This window comes from Hyalella azteca, unplaced genomic scaffold (assembly GCF_000764305.2).
Source record: "Hyalella azteca isolate HAZT.00-mixed unplaced genomic scaffold, Hazt_2.0.2 contig13709, whole genome shotgun sequence".
Classification (NCBI taxonomy): domain Eukaryota; kingdom Metazoa; phylum Arthropoda; class Malacostraca; order Amphipoda; family Hyalellidae; genus Hyalella; species Hyalella azteca.
This window is the reverse complement of record NW_025943621.1, coordinates 275,993-303,860: the sequence shown is the minus strand read 5'-3', so window position 1 is coordinate 303,860 and position 27,868 is coordinate 275,993. Positions and strand designations below refer to the sequence as shown.

At 39.8% G+C, this 27,868-nt stretch overlaps 1 protein-coding gene across 2 annotated transcripts; it reads right to left on the bottom strand.

The window, feature by feature from the left end:
• Positions 1-209: 209 nt before the first annotated feature.
• LOC125178922 lies at positions 210-26,664 on the bottom strand. Of its 2 annotated transcripts, none has more exons than XR_007157079.1 (2): positions 399-890; positions 210-270 (listed from the first exon to the last, which is right to left on the bottom strand). XR_007157079.1 is itself a non-coding variant. In XM_047883799.1 (2 exons), exons 1-2 carry the CDS (start codon positions 26,120-26,122, stop codon positions 266-268), a joined length of 1,014 nt encoding a protein of 337 aa, XP_047739755.1. In that variant the 5' UTR covers positions 26,123-26,664; the 3' UTR covers positions 215-265. The 2 variants fall into 2 exon arrangements, 1 of the variants encoding a protein (XP_047739755.1); XM_047883799.1 differs by lacking the exon at positions 399-890 and adding an exon at positions 25,114-26,664 and having other exon boundaries at positions 215-270.
• Positions 26,665-27,868: the final 1,204 nt, after the last annotated feature.

Below are 27,868 nucleotides of genomic sequence, written 5' to 3'. Positions count from 1 at the left end.
AGTCTGTCAAGAACTGTAGAGGCTGATGTTCACGAAACTGAAATTAGAGACAAAAGATCTAAATTAAAATAATGTAGGAATACTTGAAATGACTAAACTATTATATTCAGCAATTCCAATTCAACGGCACAAGATATGACAGTAACGAAGTTTCCACTTCTAACCTTAAATTAAACAAAGTGCAATGCAGAACAGGTAGTGTACACTGACAGCACCGGAGGCAAGAAGCGAGATGACACACGAGACGAGAGGTGAATACCGGGGGTTATACTGTAATATAACGGAATAAACGGTAAGGTCGGGTTTCAAATACTAGCAAGAACCTTAGTAATATGGTATAAACAAGTCAAAACTCGACATTTTCACAAGACATAATTCAAGTTATTGCGAAGACCAACCTTCAAAATTATTGCCATTGGCGAATTTCGAAGTGGCTTGAATAAAGCCGTTCAGAGGTAGATTTGTGGTAAAATGGTGCAATTAATGGAATATTAGTTAATGGCTGGCCCAACTTGTTAAGTTAGCAGAAGGAGGTTAATGTGCACAAGTGCAATTAGTAGGTTAAGTTAAAGCTCGAAAGCCGGCAATACTGCCAAAGTAAAGCGTCAAAGACGACTTTAAATTGTTGGGCCAAACCAAAGAGGTAACGTTGCATGCATGAAATGCCAAAAGGGCCCATGTCATGCATTAATTCAAGTTAATTAGTAAGAGATAGGATGATAATTGCACTCCAAAGTTGATATAGAAATCAACAGTCCAGAACACAGTTAGGTATCACCTATCGCTCACGCCTCCAAAATCCTCCTGTCATGGTTCCTAGCTATCTAGAAATCAACTTAAAACTAAACTTATTCTACAAGGTCCCGCTCAATTAAAACGGAACATAATTTCTTATAATTGTTAGGTAGCATAAGCATGCATGCCAAATTTCAAGTTTCTAGGATCTTCAGAAGTGCTCTTAATTAAGGTTTGAATTTTTGATGACAGACAGACACGAAACGAAGCTAAGAAAAACGTGGTAAAATGGAAGTTATTTGTGCTGATAAGTAAGTCACCTTAAGTTCTCAGATGCGCCAATTTCTCAAAGAAAACTTATGATAAGGGCAATTTTAGTCTACATGAATTACGTCTTGCGACTGGAATAAAAAGCTGAGTACAATCAAAGCGACAGAAAGAAATTGGTTCTTCGGTTGTATCTTTCGTCGACATCTATTAGCAGGAAATGTCAAATGTATTAAGATGTCAAGAAGTTTTTTTCCGCGAAGTTGAGCATGGAAATTTATTTTTAATTTTTTAGGAAATGTTGAGAGTATCCCAAAACCCCTACAGGAAGATTAGAGGGTTTGGATGCTCCCACGAGGGTAAGAACGCAGCGCGCTGTTAGGACTGCGTCCAAATATAGCACTGAAGGTCAAATCTTTCATGCAGCGAGGGTGCGGCCAGAGGGAGGGATGGCTGCGGTGGGGTGATAGAGGGGATGTGAGGGAACTGCAGAGCCGGGGTCACCAGAGGACAAGGCTACAGAGACCTTCGTTTCAAGGTTGCGGTCTCGGGCATTTGCGGTCAAGGTACACAAGCTCTCTAATGTCAACCCGTGTCTAATATGCAACTAAAAATCATTGGCGGTGTTTATATGGCAATTGAATGAACAAATCAACCTTCTACTAAAAATTCTCATATTGTCTCAGTTACAATAAAATAAAATATTCTCATCCTATTGATCTTTGAAAGTACACTCGCGGCAGTGAAGCTAACCATTTATTCGAATACAGCAAATAGCAGTATGATAACAATCAACAAGCGCGTTGTCGTATATTTAATTCATTAGACTAAAGAGACTTTTCAAATAAAATGAAATGCACAACAGTTCAAGAAAAAAACCATAAAAATCAGATTATCAAAATACAAAACTAACACCCGAATCACGTTCTTGACACCGCATGATATGTTATTTACGTTACATTACGTTGCATCACCGCATGACATTTTTTCGAGAAGTCTCGTGTGTGTCGAATAAACGTAGCCCAATAGCATCGCTCTAGGACCGCCAGGAAAACATAATGGAAAATTCTAGGAAAAGACTCAAGGTCAGTCGGCAAGAGCTGGAAAAAATATGTTATTTTCGACCAAGCTGAGTACTTGCGCATGGCGAGCTGTTAGGCTAAGTGAATTATCACGATTTGCACTACATCAAATAAAGCTTTCATGAAACCAATGAGAGACGAGTAAAATTATATATTGTAAAAGCAATTTTAGTGTATATCCATTTAATAATACTCTCTGTGAATGTAAACTCAAGCAAATGCAGGGAAATTTTTGCTTATTTGACTTAATTGATGTCCATTAAATCGATTATTTTGAACTTGTAGAATTGAATGATATTTTTATCCTCGCAGATTCCTACAGATTCTGGACAATTTCTTTACTTTTCTCGTTAAAAAATTTATCAACAGATTATAATGAAAGGCCATGACTTGAGTACCACATGAATCACATAGTACTTCAATCGACTGAGTAGCCTTGATACGTCGTGTCGCAGCAGGTCAAGGCCGTCGACTCAAGAGTCGATATAAAGACCTTGACAAACGCGACTGAATTCTTTCTGTTAGTTTAAACTAAATACTTTGAAGGTCGGAAGCTGCTGAAAATCTGTTGTTCCAAGCTTTCGTTACTGTTTGATATTATTGAGTAAAACTAATTGATTTGATTAATTACTTAATTCACGCAATAAAAATTATGAGTAAATTATAATTTCTAATCATCGTTTTCGCAACTTCCAGTTTTTAATTTCCGCAAACAATTATTTTGAGACAAAATTTATAGCGCAATGCATGTCAGTTTGTTAAATAAATTAGTTTTCCTATACGTCAATTTCAGCTTGGAAAATGATCTTTAAAAAGTGAAGAGTTATGTCAAATCTATATTCTGAAAACATGCACGTAACGATCGATTCTAACTAATACAAAATTTATCAAAAAGAAAAAAATATCCTCAAAAATGTTAGGAGCTGGAGTCAAGGCAGTTGAAAATTTAATTGGCCTTGAGATCTCAGGTGTCGAATTACAGAAAATGCTTCCACTTTTTGTTCCTAATTTACGAACTTAGAACTAAATATTCCCAATAAAGAATAATTCGTGAAAAGATTTAATGAGACCGTTGACGGAAATTTTCATCCGGGATGCAATTTCGAAGTCCCGGTAAATATTTCTGAACGCGACTCCTTGTTAGTGGTATTTTCATATACAGAATTCCTTTATCGAATTACCAAGCGACTCGAACTGTACTTAAAAATTTTGGTAAGTTTAAAAAGGATTTGTCTCGTAGAGGACATCAGAACGAACTTAACATATTTCTGTCTAAAAATGGGTCGCGGTGACGCACCTATAGTTCTTTTGTTTATGTGAAACAACAGATACGTGCAATAAAAATATCGTTGATTGCTAACCAAATAAAAATTAAACGCTAGCCAAACGAAATTAATTAGGCTTTAATGTAAATACGATCGAGCACTAAGTTTCTTAATAGTTCAGTTATAACGAAGTTATCTAGCTAGAAAATATCCAGTAGAATTCATGCACTACAATTAGACTTGAGGTTGGCCTCATTTCTATTAAGTAGCTCAAAGACGAATTTATATATTTATTTTTACCTTTAGTTACCCAGCCTCCGTGCTTATCAGAGGAATAAATGGGAAAGTGAACTCTTCCCATTCCATTCATTTGTTTTACATTACATCTTTCCATAACCGTACTCCTTCGATTTAGAAGTAGCGTCCTCATTCTACAAAAGATACGATCGTAAAATCTCGTTCATTTAGGTCAAGAAAAGTTACATATTATATAAGGAATCCGATTACCATGGAAACCACTCATCAAGACACCAGCTGAAAGTCGCAGCCGGCTTTTAGGTGGCCGACGAAAATCTAAAGTGCATGACAAACCAGTCTTCACATGCTTCAAGTTCTCTAAGGTTCTCAAGCACAATTATTTTGAAGAACCTCTTGTAACCTCTTCTTGTTAGAACCTCTTGTAATGTAACTTACTGTGTTTTTTGTAGATGAGTCCAACGATTTTTAGCGCCTTTCCTCATTTATGGAAAAAAAGGCGCTATTGTGTTTGCCATGTCTGTCCGCCTGTCTGTCTGTCCGTCCGTGACTTCACGTTTTCGTCGACGAGAAAATGCGCTCTCTGTCACTCACTGCAGTGGGTCATGAGTTACATTTTTTTAAATATGTTCATGGTTAGAGACAGAATATGTTGTACGAGTATATCAAATGGATTCACGTTAGTATTCTCTACGAATTTTAGAAAAATAATTTACCTATTACATCACAACTTTTAACAACAATTATAATAAATATCTTGAATAAACCCAGTAGAGAAACGTTTGTAAAATTTTAAGTTCACTGCAAGAAAAATAAATAGAATAAAAGATTGTTTCAAAAAATCACGAAGAAATTAATCGAGATCCTTTGCCGTAAAAGTAATTAAGTAAGAATATTATCAACCATAACACTAACCTTTATTAGGCATTAAATTCCTTAAGGATAAAAAAATATTGGGTCCCTAGGTTAAAAAGGAATCGCTGCACACAGCATCATAGTTTCAGCTAAACATCAAACGCGTCTGAACAAAGAATAACGAACTTAGAGAGTATGCAACTGAGAACAGAGCAAGAGAGGTGAGGGGAAGGTAAAACCGGGGTAGAGAGGTAGAGGATAAAACCGGGGTTTATTGGGTCGTGAATGCAGTAGCGGCAGGACAAAGACCTTGGCCGACTGACCTTGAAAGCTGCCAGGCCTCAAGACGAACATTCATAGGCTTGCCGAAGCTAAATTTTTATATTTTTATAGACCACAAGTGAATGTGAGATCGCTGTAGAAATAATTTTCTACTCAATTTGTATTTTTTGAGCAGCAGAATTTGTTTTTTAGGTCAAGATAGTTGCTTGGAAGAGTTTTTAGGAGCTGAGAATGAGCTACGTGGACACTACCGAGAGCCTGCTTTAATATCACCAGTTGAGCGGCAGAACAAAGAGCGAACGCTGTGGCCTTGACGGACGCAACGCGAGCACCAAGCGTTCAGCTTCAGCGTTCAGTTTCAGCGTTCAGCTTTAGCGTTCAGCTTCAGCGTTCATGGGTTACATAACAAAACCACGCTTTTTAAAGAACCAAACACATCGAATGGAATAGGTCAAGTAACAAGAAAACTTGTCTTAAAATTTCTATTAAACACAATAAATATTTTGAGCAACCACGCCTTTCAACAGTATATTTATTACACACGTTAAAAACAGATGCATAAATTATGGTTCAATATTCTCACTTAGCTGTTTGAATTAGATCTCCACTATGGACATCAATTAAAAAATATATATTTTCCTTGTAGATTGCCAGCAATACAAAATTGCTCTTAATGACATTGAAATACTCGATCCTGTTTTGAAAACAGCAAAAAAAAGGAAAAACTGACTTATATTTATAAAATTGCACTAAAGTTATATAAACGCAAAGTATTCCTGATTACCAAACTAAATACTGGAATAAACTTCTGTGTAGTTGTTCAAGAAACTGTAATATATTATAAGGATGATGCAAGACGGCTACCATGCAGAAATAAAATATTAACTGCTATCCCATTTATGCTGGTAGCCAATAGAAAATTATAAAATGCTAAAGTATTGTTGTTTTTCCAAGGAACTGGTCATGGGATACTCAAATATTGGCTGTAATGCCCGTGGAGTTTATTCATGAACACTGTGCATGTGGCACGTTTGAAGTGCCTGAAAACAGACAAGTTCAAGCCGCTAGTAGATGCGGCTGCTATAAGCCGCCAGTAAATCTGGCTAATATTATTCCCTAGTCGATCTAACTGCTACTAGCCGCTAGTAGATCTGCTACTATTAATTGCTAGTAGATCTGGCTACTATTAGCCGCTAGTAGATCTGGGACTATACTTCAAAAAAAAAGTTAAGAGATCGTAAGTTCATCAGCCAATCATTGACGGCCTTTCAAGTCAAGCCAAATCCACCAATCATAGACAAGAAAATAGAGCGTAAGTACTTACGTTCACTCAGCGAGTTTTGAAAGTATGGCCCCTGGCTCCTATTAGCCGCTAGTAGATCTGGCTACTATTAGCCGCTATTAGATCTAGCTACTATTAGCCGCTAGTAGATGTGGCTACTATTAGCCGCTAGTAGATCTGGCTACTATTTGATTCGCTATTTGATTTGGGCTACTTGCCATTTATATATAGTGCTGCTTCAAGGGGCAGTTGGCAAGTAGCGGCAGGTGACATACTAATGGCCGCCTTTCTCCCTGAGAACAAAGATAGCTAAGGATCACATTTAATATGAAGCAATATTCACATTTACATAATAATTTAAATTTATACTTTAACAACAGACGCCTTATCATTCTGTGATAAAATGTTAATTACAGATAAGTTTTTATTGGTTTTTAAATGACCCTAGATATATCTGGATTGAAAATTTTACATTCATTGAATGTTTTAGTCACTTCCAATTCTAATGGTGAAAAAATGTAACGTACAACAAAAAGCCGCGGAAACGAGTAACTTCTAATTCCATTAATTAACATTGCAACCAGCTAGTACGGCACGTTATGAAGACGTGTCGTAATAAGGAAACGATTGGTGATTTTAAGGCATGAGTCGAGTAACAAGGGTGGCTGGTATCCGAAATAATGACGTCAGGAACCGAAATGTTGTTGCCTTGACAAAATTTGTTGTTGCCTCTAAAGACACGCACTGGCTGCCATGAATGAGAAAATTATTACAGATACTACTTGCTTCGTGCATAAGTTTATTAAAGGTAAAACTATATTGGATTTTTTGTAGCCGCTAACTAGCGGCAAGAACTTGTCACGTGTTCTTTTAATCGCAAGGCAATGTATCGTTTATAAATATCCGTATATTATTTCTGTGAAGTGATGCCTCTGCGGGTCATAACCGTGTTATCTTCACGATAATAATTATAATTTAAATGTCCCGGTAAAAATCGAATTGGATGTTCATTTGCTAATCCAGAATAAACGCTTGAGGGTCGACCAGCCTCCAGAACGGTAAAGAGATTTTTTTATGTGATCAGAAGTACAATTAGTTCGCACTTGGCAGTAGTAAAAGATCTAATCAGCATAAGGCAGCGTAGAATTTGCAGAAATTCGTAGAACTAGCCTGCAATAAAAATATGTTTAAGCCTATATTGGAACTGAAAAGCATAAAGCAAGCGTTGACGAAAACTGAAAAGATCTTAAGATACATTTTTTTGTTATATGCAGAAAAATGAAAAAAATATGATTGACGACTGAAAAACTTGTAATCTTTTTTTATTTATTTTCAAGCAGCACGAGTAAGAAAATTAGTAAAAAAGTTTATATGGAGCTTATATCGAACGATCGCTTGACAGCGCAAAGATTTCAGATGTAAATTCATATGAAATTTTCAGATATATATTCGTGGATAAAAGTGGCCAAATCAGAGGGGATCTAATGATTTGTCATGTGACCTTGACCTCCTGATCACTTATGATGTGTCATGTGACCTTGACTTCCTGATCATTTGTGGTCAGCGCTAATATTCTGCTCGATACCATTCTAGATGACAGAAAAAGAAGAAACACAGACAGATAGAAAAGGGTCACGCAAAAACTCAATATATAAAACTTGCATCTCGTTCGGTTACGAAAATGTATGTGATTTTTTACGAACTTGTGCGAATACTCGGGATTTGGTTTGCCGACATAGCAATAAAATATAAAATTTGAAAAGTCTGTTTTGCACCAAACTTTTCAATCATTTTGATGAGCGTTTAAATCACAGTTGTCAGAAAAAAGATTAGTGATACGATTTACCTTTTTGCCGGTCTTTCAGTTGCCACGAGTAGTATTATTTCTTTACTCATAACAAGTAATTTTCTATTTCACCAAAGTTGCCGGCAACTGGCGAATAAAACTCTCTTGATCCAGCCCATTTAATTTCCAATGTAATTTCATCCGAGGAAAACCTTTCGTTCGCCTCATACCTCGCGGGAAATGGCAGGCGTATATATACACCACACAGTCACATTTACTATTTAATAAAATACTCCAATTGAATGCGGCTTTACTTATTAATTTACATTTTCAAATAACGCAGTACTATGGCAATATTGCGAATAAAAAAAATTCAACGCATTTATTGAGATTACCTAAGCTGTCAATTACCAGTCGCACAACTTGCAACGTTCCTGCGTTCCTGACGAGAACGATCACTATTATTTTCTTGCCAGAAATGAGTGCTTAAAATGGGACTGCTGAAATGTCGCTCCTTAACCCCACACTTATGAGCAAACCAAAAGGTCAGTGTTGAATATTGCTAAATGCTGATAAATTAATTTATTTAACAATATAAATAATTATATAATTGCAAAGAATTGCGACGAAGATTGGAAAAACGATAGAGAAGCGTCGATGGTAGCCGAAATGCCAGTGATGATTTTATAACATTTTAGTAAGATATGGAAGCTACTTATCATTCGGAAACGTAAAGTGAGAAATGCGACATATAAATTTAATAATTTGTATAGTTGCTGAAATTATCGGACACTTTTTTAGTGACCAGCCTTCATATCATCAAACAACCAATGACGCTAGGCGGACACTAAAGAGACTACTATAACATAACATGACACTAACGAGGCTACTATACATAACAAGCGACCAATTACAGGAAAACTTTGAAATTGAAGATCAATTTTTTTATGTCGATTGATTTTAATCAATCGATTGATTAAAACAGAAAAATCTGCGAGTAGCCATGGGAAATCTGATTTAGTTTAAAAAAAAGTTCTCTACGATAGAAAGCCAATTTGTTTTAGAAAAATAGAAATATGTATACCTGGCAAGGCCGATATGTTGCCCTAAAACATTTGAGATAATTTGATTAATTATACAGTGTAAATCAAGCAAGTAACTTCAAGTTTCATGATATGGAATTGGCAGGTTTCATGTAAATTCCAATGTAAATTTAAATTATTTTTATTTTTTGGGACAACCTTGTAGCTTCATCGTATACAAACGACGGCAAAGAAGCCCTCGGGCCGTGATGGCGTCTATGTCGGAGCGCCGACGCGCCAAATGCGTCGCGGCTGCAGACGTAAACACTGCGTATGGCCTCGTGCTTGGAAACAGGGGGAGAGGGAAGCCGGAGACGAGGGAGGTCGGAGACATGGGGGATCAGGGGGTGAGGGACTGGCTTATTGAGTACTGCGGGGGCTGCGGCCTCCCTTCACAAAATATAAAGGGAGAGGGCGTGGTGCATAAGAAAGAATGAGAAGTGAGAAGATGTTGAGAAGTATTTGTAAGGAAAGAAATTAGGAGTGATATACGTGAAGATCAGGAAACATGGAATTATTGATAAGTGAAACATTTTTGGTTTGCGTTATTTGGCTTAGGAATCCAGCAGCCGTTATATATGTAAAATGAAACTCCGAAGATAGCGGGAGAACAAATGAGGCTACCAAGCGCCTACGCTGTAAATTACAGTCTCGTGTTTGTGAGCGCCGGCAGTATTTGAGTGGCCGTCGCCAGCAAGAATGTTATGCGTGAAAGTGTGTAGCAAATCTATTCTGAATTTCAAAGGATCCTCCGCCAAATAAAATCGGAGTTGCGAGCTCTGGAAAGCTCGTGTACTGACCGCCCCGCGGAGTGCGTCTAGCCAGCGAAGGCCACGCCGTCAAAATTGGGGCCAGACGAAGGCATCGTGGCTGGCGGGGGCAGCTAGATGGCGGGAGGGGGGGGGGTCTCCAGGTGGTGTTAAACGGTAGTAACATGTAAGAGTACTAAGATAAGGCCAATTGGGTTATTAAGTATTGTATACTAATGAATAAATTTTTTATAATGAATTAAATTTTATATTTTATAACGCTGATTTTCATCAAGTGCCATTACGCACTATTACCATTAAAGTATAAACATGACGAGTTTCCAGTCAAGAAACGTTTAGCGTTGAAGCACAAATGAGGTCACTACAGAAAGAACAGAAAATTAACATTTGCTGTTTGTAATTGAGACAATATGTGTCTATCATTATGATGTTAGTAAAGAGCATTTGTATAAGTTAATTTCGGTCTTGATGATGATTTTAATTTTAGTCTTCTCGTATTATAGTTTCTGACCGAATGAAATAAAAAATGGCAACGCATGCCTGGTAAAGCAATAAATAGTTTTCCTGTTGGTTGTGTTGTATTCCTGATCTTCAGCATTGAAGATAATTTAACACAACATCATATAATTTTGTATTCCCAGCCGAAAAAAAATAATTGAAAGACATTCGAACAAACAAATTTCTTTCTACACTGAATTTTGATACGATCAGAAAAGAGAGTAGATGGCTGTGGGTACTCGAAAATAATTAAGGCAACCGAAATCTATCAGCAAATATTAATTCAATTTTGAAATGGTTCTTTGATGCTAAACAATATCGTAGACTGAAACTGAATTCCGCAATTTGCAACGATGCTCTTAAAAATGATTTTGAACTTATCCATGAATATCGCGTAAGTTAATGCCAGATACGAATACAGCTGCATGCATTTGCTTGACATATTTTCTTCCATAATTGACAGCGATTAGCATATTCTTCCAGAATAATTGCCCCAAGCTACGGTTACCGGGGCAAGGACCCCTCGCGTCGCAATCGGTCCTGGAGATGAAAGTCCCTCCCGTCGCCCCGGCGTGCGCGGGAGGCTCCACAATACCGCCTCAGCACAGCGCATGCTCCCGATTTTCCCGCCAACTCTCAGCAGCATCAGCTTTAGTTGCTACTTGCTCTACTGTCGCCCCAACGTCGGGACTTGCGGCGCTCTCCCCCGTACCTTACCTCGACCTCCCTGTCAACTAGCCCTCCATGCACGCCAGTCGCGACACGCGTCATTATTGCTGCTCAATATGAACGTCTGCTCTCAAGATCACTGCAGCTAGTGCACCTGCATGCAAGACTACAGGAACTGGAACGCCAACACCATAGTTTATATACATCAACTTTAACTTCTACTGAGGAAACATTCAGTTCAGATAACCAATTATCATTAAATTAAACGTTTCGCCTTCGTTTCCTATACAACATATTAGAATTTCGTTCAGGTGCTGGGACTTCTGGATACAAAATTAGTACCCATATGAACATTTTACTTCAAATGAGTATTACCGTAGTATATGCGTATAACCTTATACGGGTTCGGTATCATGAAGATAAGATTGAAGATGGTGATTAAATTTTAAAATTTAGCTTTCGAAATCCAGGTACGGTACGTATTTCCCGTTAAGCTGTCAAACGTCCTGAGACCCTAATTCGTTTTGAGTTCTCAGGTTTTATATAAATAATGCTGCCGTACTGAATTCATCAAAATAATTATGGGTGTAATAGAGCCTTTTTTGATAGCGCCATCTTGTGGCCTCAGAAAATAATGCATTGAAAATAATTATACATCCTTCAAGGTGAGGCGTCCGACTGAAAAGTATTGGTTGCTAATAAATTTTACAGTAGTTTACTCTGGATGATCATGTTGTTATCATAGACCATAAAGAAAATATTTCAAGGGGTCATCAGTAGTTAGTTTCGCACTCGAAACCATGCTGCGAAATAAAAGAAAATTGTTGGTGAAATCACCAAAAAGTTGTATTTTTTTCGCAAATTCCAAATTTATAATGTAATTCAAGCAAGCACCTACAAGCTTGCTACTCTTATTACCGTATTGCAGTCCATTCGTTACATATGCTACCATAGTTTAGACAGATGTGGTATCGTAAAAACTTTTGACTGGTATGATGTGGGAACAAACTTTTGACTTCATTCGTCATTCATACTCCTCTAAAACTCCACACAGTTTAGGTAAACAATGCGAGCGCCCAGATCTGTATAAAAAACTAGAGCATTACTTATATTGTGTCATGCCACGACGAACAATGCGAGCCAGACACCTCAGTTACAGTAAAATTTGCAGAGCGCTGCTTGATATAGCCAGCGCTCGAGCAACCATTACTTCACATGAGACGGATTAATAGGAAAGTTCTCACTGATTGTTAGTCATTTTTTAAGAATGATAATAAAGAATAGACGCCTGAGAAATTTTGCTGAACGATTTGACAAATAACTCATAAATATGACCGTTGTAATGGCTTGTTTGCATGAATGAAGCTCATACGTTCAGTGTTAAGTGAGAATATCATAGTAACAAAATTGTAACTTTTCGGACAGCCATATTTAATCAAATAATTTTCCGCAGGATCAATTATTAATCTTGTCGGAAGGATAACTCGTCCAAACGGGTCGGATTGATCACTCTGTGACCCAGAGTCTTTTCGATATCAAAATTCCATCAATAAAAACGACTATGTTTCTGCTTTTGCAGCTTATATCCGTCAGATATATTCGCATTATTCTCCACTTGCTGGCCGATTAGTAACGATTTCGCTTGGCCCTGTTGCCCAATGACCTATGCAGGTGAGATGTGAGTCATGCTCGACACCACAACCAATGAACGATGCTGTATGGGAGCTGAGGGCAAACATGAGGGGAGTAACCATGAAGAGGGTGTGAGAGGGCAAGTGAGGGGAGCAGTACAGATGCGCCGAGCGTCTGAGAGGCGACACCGACACGCAAATTGTTCCCCTAGCAACAAACGTGCGGGTGGTAACAGGAACAGTACGCCAGTACCGCCAGCAACAGACATTTCAGATGCGGCGTTCAACGCTAAATTTCTAACGTGAGTGTTGCAGGGAGAGATATCAAGAAACTTTCATGAGGCTCGCGAAAATTATAGGTGTCGAAATTCATCACTAATGCTCCGTAGATTTTTACAATAAATTGAATGCTTTGGAATATTCCCAGTAAAATTACAGCTACCTTCATTTCTTTTTACCAATGCTTGTTGAAACTGAAGAATAGCACTATAAAAACGCATTTAAAAATAAAATTGGGCAAGGTAAATGATTTTTATTAATAGGGATGTTTCAATTACAGCAATGTTGCAAAATAAATTCCTGAAACGGGATAATAGGCAATAAGTCCAGCAGCTATCTCAATCAATCGTCAGCTATGGAAAGATCGGGTTACAAAGGCCGGATCCCTTGTGAATCAAGTCACGAAAAAGTCAAGAATCGGCAACAGGCCATGGGCCTATTTCTTCAACGCCGACACTTCTATTCTATTCTAATAGAAAAATATGATTATTTTGTCTTATCAATATAACAAAACCTCAGGTTAGGTTCACCACGGGAATAAAATAGATGAAGTGAAATTGAACATTATTGTTTGAAATATTTCCGGAAAGGTTCCAGAACCATTTTCATTCCGTTAATGAATAAAACCTTGAGAAACACATGGAATTCAATCACAAGGCCTCAAATGATGAATGGGAATAAGAACGTGTTAAAAAAACTTATTGCAGAGCATCTCAGTAGTGCCGGCAATAATATTCACACACATACTTTAGAGCTCGTATTGAATGCATTATTCAAACGTTTAAAAATACATAATTAAAACTCATGATCAAAAGAATATAATATAAGAAGAATACTCTTTCTACAAAGATAATTAAAAAATTGGAAAACCCTTTTAGTTGATGCATATTTCAATTATAATATATGGACGTCAATAAAAAGTATTGCCGTAATGTCGCCGTTCATTTCATTTGCAGTTAGAGGGTCAGTCAATTTACTGCCTCATATAAAACGAATTGAAAGCGCACCTTTATGCTGAAATAGTTCACTGTACGACAAATATTCTGTATAATTTTAACGCAATTTAACCTAGATTACTCCTCGTTCTAATTTCTTTTCTTATTCAGGGAAACTAGGGCGAAAATTTTATTCCTACTTTATCGTTGATGTTTTAAATTTTGCCTGATAATGATTTTCATGATTGAATTAACTAGTTCGAGACCAAGTTAAGTAATATCTTCATTAGATATGAAATTCCAACGCAATTATCGACCCTCCGTCAAAAAAACTTAACAAGTAGCTATCTTCTCTGATTGGAGTAGATTTTAAGTATGTATAAATTCATCGAATAGAAATTAACTCCATGTTGTAATGAGGTGCTTTAATTTGATCTTTTTATAAATAAAAATAATCGCTTCATTGAACTGCAAAGTTGTCTCATTCGACCTTATCAGAACTCTATTCCATCAAAATTATGTTAAGATAACCGCTGGCTTAAAACCTTCCTCCGCCTAAAGTCGTTATAAGTTCTGAGTTAATAATCATCATTAACAATGCAGCGATCGACCTCTTTGAGATCACACACATACTTACAATTACACACATACTTACAAAACAAATTCACTATAATTATTACATACTTACAAATTCACTATAAATTAGTGCAACTTTTTCACGATACTCTTTTCTTTTTTTTTGCCTGCGTTAAAACCAAATTTGCTTTCAAGCAATTCAAAGCAGTGGCAGGGCGTGATGATGGAAGTTCACAGAACCAGGAAGCATTTGTAAGGCAGTTGCTCAACTCTAAACCCCTTCTGCGCCTACCCTACCCCCCTGCATCCTCTCCCTCATGCTAACGTCATCATAACAACTGCAGCTGGTTGCATCACAGTCGTGTCATTTAGCTCTAAGAAATTATGATCAACATCCTGCAATGAACGGTCATCAAAGAGCAGCTCGACAACGAGGAAGTGATGTTAAAACCCGTCTTGCTGAAACTTTTAATATTTAATTATAGGTGGAAAAGTGGAAATGGTTTCAACAGTCAACAAAGATCTTTTAATATCTCATTCTCAATAAAACAGAGGAAATAATTCCCAAAAACCGGTTAGTAAACAACATGAAAACTGCTAAGTTTTTACATTTCATCAGAAATGAATGAATCGTTGAAAAAATCATTCGCACAATATCCATGCGTTCTCGCAAGCAATTTATGATCTCATGTGTTAGTAGGACGGATCAATCATTTGCCCCTGTACAATGAAACGAAACTCGCAGCAAAGTTCCCGTGGCGTGGCTAAGCAACTAATAAAATAGATAAGTTTTATTGAATAAAACAGCGGCAATTGGTACAATTTCAAGGGATAAGAAGTAATTAATGAAGGCTTCCTACAACAGACAAAATCTTGACTGTATAGGTCATTGGTATCTGGAACCAGATTACATTGATATAATACGGCATGATGGTTATTACGTCATTATTTAACCATCCATGACAATTGTTTATAAGACACCAGCGAAAATAAAATAAAACGAATATATTAGACTTCTTCATCAATGAATTAAGTTGGCACGGCAGTAAATTTCTCAAAGTTTACCATAGAGTCCGGAAGAGAGAGCTGTGGTTTAAAGTTGCGGAAGGCTCCCTAAAAAATTACAGCAATAAATTCATTTATATTTTAATTATCTTCGGACTAAATACAGCTAGATTGTTAGGGTAAATGAGGGGTAATCACTGGATTTTCCATATACCAGCAGTAAGGCTACGCATGTTTAACGAGACAAACATTTACTCCATAAGAGGAGTCGGTAAATACATAGCAACGTTTGTGTAACAGCGTGGCAACGGTTACTTCACGAGGCATCTTGAGCAAAGAATACAAATAGCGCTGGTCTTGTTATAATTCATTCGCATATAAAATAACTTTTAAGAGGGCTCTTAAAGCTCAACAGTACAGCAGCATTTGCAATAAATACCAGAGAGAATAGAATACAATTAATAACTGACTACAATCATGCTATCAAAGACACGCTAAAACAATCATGCAAGTTTTTGAATGACAGAATTTTTGTCTTGCAGAAGCTACAGAGACAGTCGTGAACGAATGATATGAAGTCATGTGTAAACCACAGCGTGTATTAGCTGTTTTGAATCTATCAAGTGATAAACCGACCAAATTAACGAAACAGCTAGATATCTGCGCGTGATATGTTAAAGTTATCTAGCTATAAAGCCTTTATTGTACAAAAGAGATTAGAAACAGATATCCAGTTGATAATGTTAAATTACTTCAATTTTGACCGACTTTAAGCGCCTTACTTTGATTACGCGCCTTTTTTAAAGCAAAATTGAACGCAGGTTTATTTAGGCCCTAATTTAGAATTGCAGCACAATTAAAGGAGTAAATGCTGGATCATGTTCACGGTTCACGGTTTGAATCCAACCATTTAAAAACCAATGCACAACTGTTATGCGGAAGAGTTTGTCAGGCGATCATTGCAGGCACTGACGCAGCAAACGTCTGACATCGACCTGATGACTGACTGTAGGTAAGAGGAAGAATTTTGAAGTATTTTTTTATTCCCTAATTTATTATTTCAATTGATTTTAATGCAGAATTCATTATTATCGAGAAAGCGAGTTATATTTGGAAATCGCATACATTACTGACGCGGTTTCAGCAAAGTTCTTGGAAATGTATTTTCTTGCACCCAAAATCATAAGAGGATAATGCAGAGGCTAATAGACGGCCAACGGATGCTATGCGAAGAAAAGGTTAGCAATTTTCCTTGGGAAATGGAAGATTAACTCTCCCCTTGCTAGTTATAAAGCCGTTCAAATAATGAAGTGAAACTCATAAATTCATAGCGCATCCCAACACCCAACATATATTTTCTGAGCTCTTATTTATTTATTTATTTATTTTGCCATTAAGACAGTACGACTAGACCTGCATTAACCAAACGTTATTGTCTACCCTATTGATAACATCAGCGTCATACCGATAACCTTGACCCAGACCAGACGTGGAGCACTGATTCCAGACTTGCATTTATTGACCCTTGGTTAGTCTTTTGCTGCTCCAGCCAGAACATTTTTTATTCTAGCTTTATGCTTCTTCGCCGTATTTTATTTACTTTACTCAACTCTCGTTCTTTATTTTTTCTATTTGTTCTTATCTAAATTTTTTATGTGTATTTTTCACAATTAATTGCAATTTTCTTCATTTTTGGTTTGACAAGTGCAATTCAATATCACCCAAGCAAATAATCCACAGAGCTTACCATAACCTGAATATACAGGTTGTTCTTTGAAAAATCAAATGGTAAAATAGGACCCACAGAATGTTGTGTAAAAATTGTGTAAAACCACGTATGCGATTATGAACTTTAAGTGCATTGTTTTACATTTGTCGGCTCATCATTTTGACTCATCATTTGACGCAAAGCTCATTCGAAATCCAAGAGCACTCGACGTGATTCAGTCAACATAATGCTCTGTTTTGACCGATTTATCGGCAGCTGCCAAACTGCCGGCGAGCTGACGCCGGCAATTCTGCCAAAATTTTCATTCCGCTATTTATTACAGAGAAAACCTTCGCCGTTCCGGGATCCGTAGTTCCGGTCCTAGTGTCCAGCTTTCCTTGAAACTCTTGCTTTCCAGGAAGACCACTTCGGGATTACGATTCTGCTCGAGCCCTATATACGTATATATTTGTAATTTTTATGTCCTGATAAGTACACACAGAAATACGTCGGTTACAGCAGCAGCAATGTCATGATATTAAAGCTCTCAAAAATTTTATTTGTATATTCCGGTGAATGAATACTACTTGTCATTTTCGTGTCCCATGATACCGCTACGCGGAATTCTGAAATTGTCATTTATCCCAACCATTATTACGACTTTTTCTTTAAAAATATATATAAGTCCGCAGAAAATAATGAGTATTTATTTAGAATTAGCAATTGACGATGGATAAGATGATTGATTCGTTCGGAAACATAATTTAAATTAGACTCAAGTACCCGTCTCGAGAACGAGATCTCAAGTGAGCAAAACTTGGGGAAGCGGACGCGAAAAACACAGTGGAGACGATATCTGGCTAGAGCAGAGCACTGCCACAGGCACGATAGCAGGCACGGAAGCATGGCAGCAAGGTACGGCAGCTCGGCAGCAAAGCACAACAGCAAGGCAAGATAGCAAAGCTTGATAACCAGACACGACTACCGGGCACGATATCAGAACACGATAGCCAGGCACGATAGCAATTAATGCACAACAATAAGCTACGAAGCAAGTTAAGGTATCAAGGCACGTAAGCAAGGCACGACGGCGCGACACGATAGCTATAGACGTAATTATTATCTAGGCACGGCCCAATTCCAAGGCCGTTGACAGGCTGTCATTCAAGGCCGCGACTCAAGCTAGGGTTTCCGCTGGCCTTGCAGCACCGGCCCAGTGATGACATATTGACGATCAGAAGCTGCAGTTGGACATATATATTCCACTCAACCATAATTTTTATTTCTATTACGTACTCCTAAACAGTCTCCGTGGGACCAGTTTACTTCAACGTATTTTCAAGTCAAAACAACTCTAACGGAAAGAATTTATCATACCTCTCTGCATGTGGGACTTGCGCACACATGTAAACTGCTCTATTTTATCGCATACAGTCATTAAAATGAATAGGACATTATGTCCAAATGATGACACACCTTCTTACCCACAGCACGAACAGAGAGCTGACGTTGCACTGAAACGTTCCTTTGCAAGCTCAAACTGGGGCACGGTGACCCAAACGGGGGGAAAGTCTAACTAATTTCACTAATTTTATTTACGAAGCTAAGGATTTTCGCACACTCGGTGCTCCCAAGTGCTTGCAGTGCACGGTAGCCCCCAGACGGTTGACCACCATTAGTTCAATTATTGTAGCATTACTGAATCAGTAGAATGAGATAATAAATATTTGAGAGTATGATCGATGGCGGCAGCACAACAATAATGTTAGCTGTACAACGAAATGGTGGCTGCATAACAAAACGTAGCATTATTGTATATATTTGGCTTGTCGACAGATTTTAAATTGAAACTCTAATAATTAATGCACAGACACCTACTAGTCATTTATTACAAGCGGAAAGTCAATACAACTTTCCATATCTAAGGCCAAGTGAAAAATAAAGCTGCGCTGGCGGTGACTGTGTGTTGGCGGTGAATAATAAGTGGTAACGATGGCTGAAGATTACGCACCCACGCATGCACGCAGGACAAATGCATGGTGAAGATAACACACAAACACACGCATGCACATGTAGTTAAAAGTATGAAGATAATGCAAGTACTGACATAGATTGCATGATGAAGATGTACAGATACGCAGGCATGCATGTAGAGTGCATGATAACGCATGTACGCACGTACGCACACAGGCCTGTAGCTCAAAATAGGCAAACCGCTGGCCTTGACCGAGAACCTGACATCGACCGCAGAGCAACAAGCGAGGGGAGACGAGAGTGAGGGAATAGGGGAGTGAGGGAAGAGATGAGTGAGGGAAGAGGGAAGTGAGGGAAGAGGAGAGTGAGGGAAGAGGGGTGTGAGGGAAGAGGAGAGTGAGGGAAGAGGAGAGTGAGGGAAGAGGGGTGTGAGGGAAGAGGAGAGTGAGGGAAGAGGGGAGTGAGGGAAGAGGGGAGTGAGGGAAGAGGGGAGTGAGGGAAGAGGGGAGTGAGGGAAGAGGGGAGTGAGGGAAGAGGGGAGTGAGGGAAGAGGAGAGTGAGGGAAGAGGAGAGTGAGGGAAGAGAGGAGTGAGGGAAGAGGGGAATGAGGGAAGAGGGCAGTGAGGGAAGAGGGGAGTGAGGGAAGAGGGGAGTGAGGGAAGAGGGGAGTGAGGGAAGAGGGGAGTGAGGGAAGAGGGGAGTGAGGGAAGAGAGGAGTGAGAGAAGAAGGGGGTGAGGAAAAAAGGAAGTGAGGGAAGAAGGGAGTGAGGGATGAAGGGAGTGAGGGAAGATGGGAGTGAGGGAAGAGAGGAGTGAGGGATGAGGATAGTTATAGGAGAGGAGAGGACTTTACCTCTCCCTCCAGGTAGGAAAATGAATGAAGGCAGGTGATGGGAGAAGTGGAGGCTGATATGGGAGGAATGGATGCATGTAGGGCAAGGAATTAATGCAGGTAGAGGGAGGAATGATGGCAAGTAGGAAGAGGAATGAAGGCATGTAAGGGTAGGAATGAAGGCAGATAGGGGGAGGAATGAAAGCATGTATGGGGAGGAATGAAGGCAGGTAGGGGGAGGAATGAGGGCAGGTATGGGGAGGAATGAAGGCATGAATGGGGAGGAATGAAGGCAGGTAGGGGGAAGAATGAAGGCAGGTATGGAAAGGAATGAAGGCAGATAGCGGGAGGAATGAAGGCAGGTATGGGGAGGAATGAAGACAGGTAGGGGGAGGAATGAAGGCATGTATGGGGATGAATGAAGGCAGGTAGGGGGAGGAATTAAGGCAGGTAGGGGGAGGAATGAGGGCAGGTAGTGGGAGGAATGAAGGCAGGTAGTGGGAGGAATGAATGCAGGTAGGAAGAATAATGAAGGCAGGTAGGAAGAATAATGAAGTCAGGTAGGGGGAGGAATGAAGGCGGGTAGGGGGAGGAATGAAGGCAGGTATGAGGAGGAATGAAGGCAGGTAGGGGAGGAATGAATGCAGGTAGGAAGAAGAATGAAGGCAGGTAGGGGGATTAATGAGGGCTGATATGGGAGGAATGAAGGTCGGTAAGGGGAGGAATGAAGGCAGGTATGGAGTGGGATGAAGGCAGGTAGGGGTGGAATAAAGACAGGTAGGGGAAGGAATGAAGGCAGGTAAGCAAAGGATAAAAGCAGGTAGGGGTAGGAATGAAGGCAGGTAGTTGGAGGAATGAAGGCAGGTAGGGGGAGGAATGAAGGCAGGTAGGTGGAGGAATGAAGGCAGGTAGGGGGATGAATGATGGCAGGTAGGGGAGGAATGAAGGCTGGTAGTGGGAGAAATGAAGGCAGGTAGGGGGAGGAATGAATGCAGGTAGGGGGAGGAATGAAGGCAGGTAGGGGGAGGAATGAATGCAGGTAGGGAAAGGAATGAAGGCAGGTAGGAAAAGTAATGAAGGCAGGTAGGGAAAGGAATGAAGGCAGGTAGGGAAAGGAATGAAGGCAGGTAGGGAAAGGAATGAAGGCAGGTAGGGAAAGGAATGAAGGCAGGTAGGGAAAGGAATAAAGGCAGGTAGGGAAAGGAATGAAGGCAGGTAGGGAAGGAATGAAGGCAGGTAGTGGGAGGAATGAAGGCAGGTAGGGGGAAAAATGAAGGCAGGTAGGGGGAGGAATGAAGGCAGGTAGGGGGAGGAATGAAGGCAGGTATGGGGAGGAATGAATGCAGGTAGGGGGATATGAAGGCAGGTACGGGAGGAATGAATGCAGGTAGGAAGAAGAATGAAGGCAGGTAGGGGGAAGAATGAAGGCAGGTAGGGGGAAGAATGAAGGCAGGAAGGGGGAAGAATGAAGGCAGGTAGGAGGAGGACTGAAGGCAGGTAGGGGTAGTTTAACCACCGTACCTGTGAACAGAATCTGACCAGTATGATGAAGGATATGAGAATGTCAGGATATTAAAGGCGAGTAAAGAGTGGAGGTCAGTGAATGAGCTAATGAGTAATTGATTTGTTATGTTATTGAATAATTAAGCCACACTATTAATTATTTAAATAGTTTTACTTCAAAACGAGTGAAATATGAATCCTGCAGTTAAGAGGAAAGCATTTGGAAATGAGTATCTGCATGTTGGGAGGGACCGGCGCGTTCGTCTCGCTCGTCGCACGCCAGGTGAATGACTCATCGATTTTACCAGTGAGGCATCACCGCGGCTGCGACATTTCGAGGTCAGGGTGCGTTCAGGGTCGCCTCAGGGACCTGCTACAGGGGTCAATTCAGGGTCGGTTCAGGGTGTAGTTAAGGATTACAAATTACCTACTAACGGAGTGCCGAACATTTTGATAAATTGAAATGAAGCCAGGACGATAATATGATTTTTTAGTTCCCTGTACGAAGTTAATGAAGAATTCAAGCAAATTATTATCGTCCTCAATTCAAGCAAATGACTTATGAGGACGCTTACTTATTAAATTCATATGCTTTTGGTAACACAACGTGAGGCGCATGAAATGTTTTATTATATTATTATTACATTATTTTTTTCATATATATGTTTTATTCTTTTGTGGCTTTCATGTGGCTTTCTAGCACTGGCTTATATATCACATTAGATGAACATGTTTTATTTGCAATTTAGTTTCATGATGAACATAAATTTTAGTTATAAATATATAACAAGTTATTTTTAGTGCGACTCGATCTGATCTGAAATGACACAGCACGCGTCGAAGTCAACTATAGAAAAATATCTGTGTCACATTATCCTAATTGCGATATACTTTCTGCACGTAGCACAGATACACCATTTTGCAGGGGCAAAACTGTGTCAGGATGACCCACACAATGACAGAAGTTGCATTGATAATAGGACAAAGTGTCCGTGGTTTCTCTGAGTGAAGGATATTATCCCCGCGGGCCACGGCTGCCGTCTGGGAAATTTAGCTCACCGCGGTGAAAGAGTCAGCGAGGGTAGCACAAACTGAGGGCTTCAAGGAGACCTCCAGCGACGTCGTGGACACCACTCCTGTGGCCATACTTTCAAAATTCGCTAGGTGAACGTAAGTACTCACGCTCTATTTTCTTGGTTATGATTGGTGGAATTGGCTTGAAAGGCCGTCAATGATTGGCTGATAAACATACGATCTCTTAACTTTTTTTGAAAGTATGGGCCCTGGTCACGTCATACATTTAATTTAATATAAAACTCATACTGGTGGGTCCGCTCTGCTATATCATGCTGTAAAATCCTAAATATTAGCAAGTCCACCAACTCATACTAGCGAAACCTTCCCGTTAGTCCCCTCGAAAAACCCATGCAATCAATGGTTCACTATTACTACAATCGACTCATAATGACAGTGTTAGCCCATTACTACACCCATACCGACATGCATCAACATTAGCCAATCAGCACATCCACGTTAACAGGTTCTCATCATAAGTTGACTAAGTAATCTCACACACTCAAACTAAATTAATAAGTCCCCACCAACTCGAAGACATATGACATAAAGATCAAGAAGCTACGTATGTGGGCCCAAAGGCACAATGTCCTCAGACTTGCTCTCTGATCATCGTTTCGACAAGCACGCGCCACCATCACACTCGTACACAATTAAATAGCTAAGTAATCAAGCCAAGCAAGCATCCAGGCTTGTATTCTAGCATTCAATTAAATTCACTGGAGCAAAAACTAAAATCTATCGTACAATAAACCACAGCAGTCTAGCGTTCAGCTAAATCCTCAGCCAAGCTCTGCCATTAAGTCTCATTAATTAATAAAACATTTCATAATCAATTTGAACCTCATTTAAGTTGGACTCCCACGATTCAGTTTACTTTAAAAGAAGATTTTTCGTTCCTATATTAAAAGCCATATGCAATAAACACTTTGTCTTCTGGGAATAATTTTTTTTAATTTATAACTACATAGAACCATAAGATACACCATTAATAGTGTTATTTCTACCTGACATGCAGTATAATCGTAGGCCCAACCTTGGCGCCTATTTATACTTCGAGCGGGCCTCACTAAATAAGCTTTAAATACTTTCACGGCCACATAGAACCAGGCAATGAAAAAAGAATCGATAGCATAGCGTTGGTATTAATAGATACAGTGTTTGTAAATGGCGAGGGGATGTTGCTAATTAGAAGTATAAGAGCGGTCGGTTTAAGAAACGAATTGGAGCAAACGATACGAGAGACAAAAAACTGATAACGGATAATGCATGCGGTTAAAGATCAGCAAACGTGACCGTGAAGTGAGTACGTCGTTCCTTTGGCACCAGCAGTCTGACCTTGACCTGAGACTCAGATACTCGAAATGATTGCGTCATCGTAAGTATAGCGGCCCAATCTACGATCCAGTTCTCCGAAAACCTGCCTCTCCCGATGTTAAATGTCAACCACTGTGCGACTCACGATTATTATCCTACTTACGATCGTCATCCGACGTACTTTATAATCGTAACGTAACACACTAGTCGTCTTTCCGATGATTATTTATCGCAGCACTCTAAACAATCGTCATATTTACTATCGTTGCACGAATTGAGGCCATCGTTCGACTTATGATGATCATATAAATTACGACAATTATTAATTAATTTACAATTGTCGACAATTAATTAATATAATTATTTTAAATACTGTGGTCCTTGACCTTGACCTGCTATCTAGCATGCGCTATGGCGAGCTGAAGCCAAGATCCTCGTCGCCTGATCTGGCCTATTGGACAGACCGAAACCCCGACCCTGACTACGTTCCTTTTGCTGCACGTTGGTGGAAAAATGCACTTAATTAAAACCTTCACAATGATTACTTGAAAGAATGAAATGATGAGCACATCCAGCTGGAAAGAGAGAAGCAGCAGGAATGACAGCAAAGAGAAAGCACGAGAGGCCATGCAAAAGTGGAGCAGTTTGAGGAGCAGAACGAAGTGCGGTATGAGAGGATGAAAAAATGTCAGTATGAGAAGCAGAACGAAGGACGGAATCAGGATCCTGCAACAACGGCAGCAAAATGGGTCACACGCGAGGTAGCACTATGAGTATGTCCCAAAAAATAGAAGATACGACGTGTCTTCTTTGAATTTTTATGTATTTTATGTCATTCAATTGTAAAATTGAATACAAGGTGGCCCAGTGGTTATACAGTTCAAAGTACCAGGATTGGAGCATAGAGGTGTGGGTTCGATCCCAGCTCTATGCGCCAGTTTCTGGTCGTAATTGGCAAGGAGGCCGGGCGGTTATAATCAATGCGAAATTGAAGCAGTGAGTTCCTCGTTCGAGACCACCTACGGCCTAATAAGCGCTGAAACCGGTATTATTATTATATACAATTTAAAAGTTGTTAATCCAGTATTTGTCTGGCTAACAAATGTTAGGTCTGAATCAATGTCCGGGTCCATTTCAATGCCGCATTCATGGTCCGAGCATCCAGGACAATGTAGATACATCTGTATATCTGAAAAAATTGAACTGATTCTTTTCCTCAAATGTAGACAATCTAGATGCCAATAGGGTTACATTTATTTCATTAGAATGAACAAGTATCTGAATGTAAAATGCGTATAGTTATAGAATTTGCAGGCACTCACATCAAGCCTGACAGTAGCTACGATCGATGTTTTCTTCACGACGTCCATACGTTAAAAACAGATTTATGCCTGAAATATGCAAGTCAATGATTCGGAAGTAGTTGTTTATTATGTTTGGCAGTTACTCACCTAAGTCGCTGATCGAAGAAGATACGACGTTTTCGTCTTTGCGGCGAGGCTGCGACAACTTCCGCGATCCGGTGGCTGCTTGTCGTTGGTAGAAGCTTTGCACATTAATGGTAGGATTTTGCTCACCGGCTTGATGGTAACCGCTTGTTTCAGGCCTTGCTGCATCATATTCTTGTGTCTCTAAAGCATATCTTTCGGCAGGATTATGAAGAGAGACTGAGGCTTTCGACTTATGAGTTTCATAAAACCCGCGCTCATCAAAAGTTACTGTCAGAGAATGCACGTGGGCGCGCCACACTTCTGCTGATATTCCTGGAGGAAAACGAGTATCGTCGGTCCGGGTTCCGTAGGAGCGTGTCGTCTTCGAAGTCATGCGCATGTCAGCGTTTCTTGGGTGGGTCGAAATTTTCTGCGCACGATGAGATGCAGCCATGACAGACGGCGGTGGAGCTTTCGGAGGCGGCATCATTTCTTCGTCTCTCTGACCATTAATTTTTACTTCAATTTTACCGGGCTTCTCGTCCTCATCATCTGCGTCATTTTTCCACCACCTGGCAATGTTTTCTTTTTTCTCTTCCTTGAGAAATTTCGTTTTAGTTTCAAATTGCTCTCCTTTCATGAGTACCGTTGTTTCAGGGTGCGATTTTACGTCGCCATCTGTAGGTTCAATTTTTATTTTTGCCTCGGCGCACTCTATTTCATACCCATCTCGCCGACATTCATAACCAGCTGATTGGTTTTCAGTGGATGTTGTTATTTCTGAGCGCTCATCGTCAGATTCTGCGGAACTTGACAATGCTTCCGTCTGAAGGAATACGCTGGAAACTGGACCGTTGCTAGTAGCCGGGAAGTGATGCTCACGATGTCTGAGCGGTTCAACATTGACAAGATTCGTCACAGAAAGTTTCGACTCTTCGTTTGAACCCTCATCTTGAGTCGTAGATATGACTGGCACTGCCACGTCAGACGAGGTGGAGCCCATATCTTCAAGTTTCTCTTCAGTAAACATTGAAATGGAATCGAGTTGAAATTATCGAAACAACATTTAAATTCAGGTACTTATGATGGCACAGGAAACCACCCTGAGTGTTAGTGAAGAAATATCACGCTTACGCTTTAGATCACGTTCATCAGGTACTTTAATTACTGGCACTAGCTGAGAATTGCATGTTTGTAAATTTGTATCGTGTAACTTCGCCTCATTTTAGTAGAAGTTATCCAAGGGACCTAGCAATCAGTCCAAAACCCTTTTAATTCCATCAGTAAACAACCATGGAAGTCATTATTTATATTCATAAACGAATATTGTCGATCTTCTTCGCTGCAAAAATTCTATCAAAGATGAGCGATTAACTTGTGTGAATTTTCAGCTATTCCCCGAATCTGACCACGGGAACAAAGTTATTGTAGCAAGGAACACTCTGAGATCTACACAGTCATGCGAGGCAGCAAGTAGCTACTTTCAGCGAATAGTATTGTAATCGCTTTATGATATGACCGTCAAATAAAGCGTGGCAACGTTTAATGAGAATAACGTTTGCTCTGCACAACTATCAGCTCAAACATGAAGTTCAGATCAGCCGTGACAACTCAACAACGTTTTTGAACTTGTCAACATGCACAATATATATTATATAATATATATAAGTAAAACCATAGCTATATTCCGATGTAATTACGCCACTGAAAATATCACTCATTCCGAATGAATCTTTTTTTTCATGGTGCTCAAAATTTAATTAAACTATTTTTGCCAATGTCATACCTTATATATTTTTTAATCCAAAAGAAAGAATATCGAGTCTTTTAGAACAAAAGTCACACTTGTGAGCATAAAGCACTTTGCAAGCTATCAACACGAAAGCGAAGAGTTAATCCCACGAAAAGTACTGTTGAAGGTCAAGCGAGGTAGTGAGTGTAAGCAGCGGTCAGGAGCACGCGTGCTCTCTTCACGACGAACGCTTCAGCAATGAATGGACGCCCGCGGCGTCACTACGTACAACCGCAGCGTCATGAGGGCACTGGGCGTGGAGGGAGGCTGGCGGGGCGCAATGAAACAATGACGCGTGCCGTGTAGATATACTTTTTACCGATGATAGAGATGACTATCTGATAGGAGTATTTTTCAAAAAAGATAATTTATTTCAACAAAAAAAAAACGAAGTTTGCGTTCGAACGTAGAATTTACTTCAATAATCGGTCATCAGACATGAACCTTACATTATATAGAATAGAATAGAATAGAATAGAAGTGTCGGCGCTGAAGAAATAGGCCCATGGCCTGTTGCCGATTCTTGAACTTTTCGTGACTTGATTCACAAGGGATCCGGCCTTTGGAACCCGATCTTTCCATAGCTGACGATTGATCCAGGGTTACATTGTCACTGTAGCGCAGTGGTTATAGGGCCGCTGTATGCGCAGTGACGACGGTAGAGCGGCACCGAGATGGAGGAGCTAGGCGTGGGTTCGAGCCCCGGGAAGTTCAGTTAAAGTCTCGGTGTCGCTGGTGGACGGCGCATAGTCGCCGTCATAAGGTGGTGCTTTCAGCATGGCCTTGGGTAGTACTCAAATGGATCAGAGATTTTCTAGTAGGGAGGCGACAACGTGTCAGTATTAATGGGTCCGTATCAGACTGGGCTTCTGTGCGCAGCGGCGTGCCACAAGGAAGCGTTATGCTTAGTTTACCAACTGTACTATCTCAGGCATTGATGATCCCACAGACATTGCAGCTCCTCGTAAAATTTGCTCATTCTTC

What these genes read in the sequence shown, in the direction of transcription:
- LOC125178922 (XM_047883799.1), bottom strand. Translation starts at nt 26,122, where the DNA reads ATGTTTACTGAAGAGAAACTTGAAGATATGGGCTCCACCTCGTCTGAC.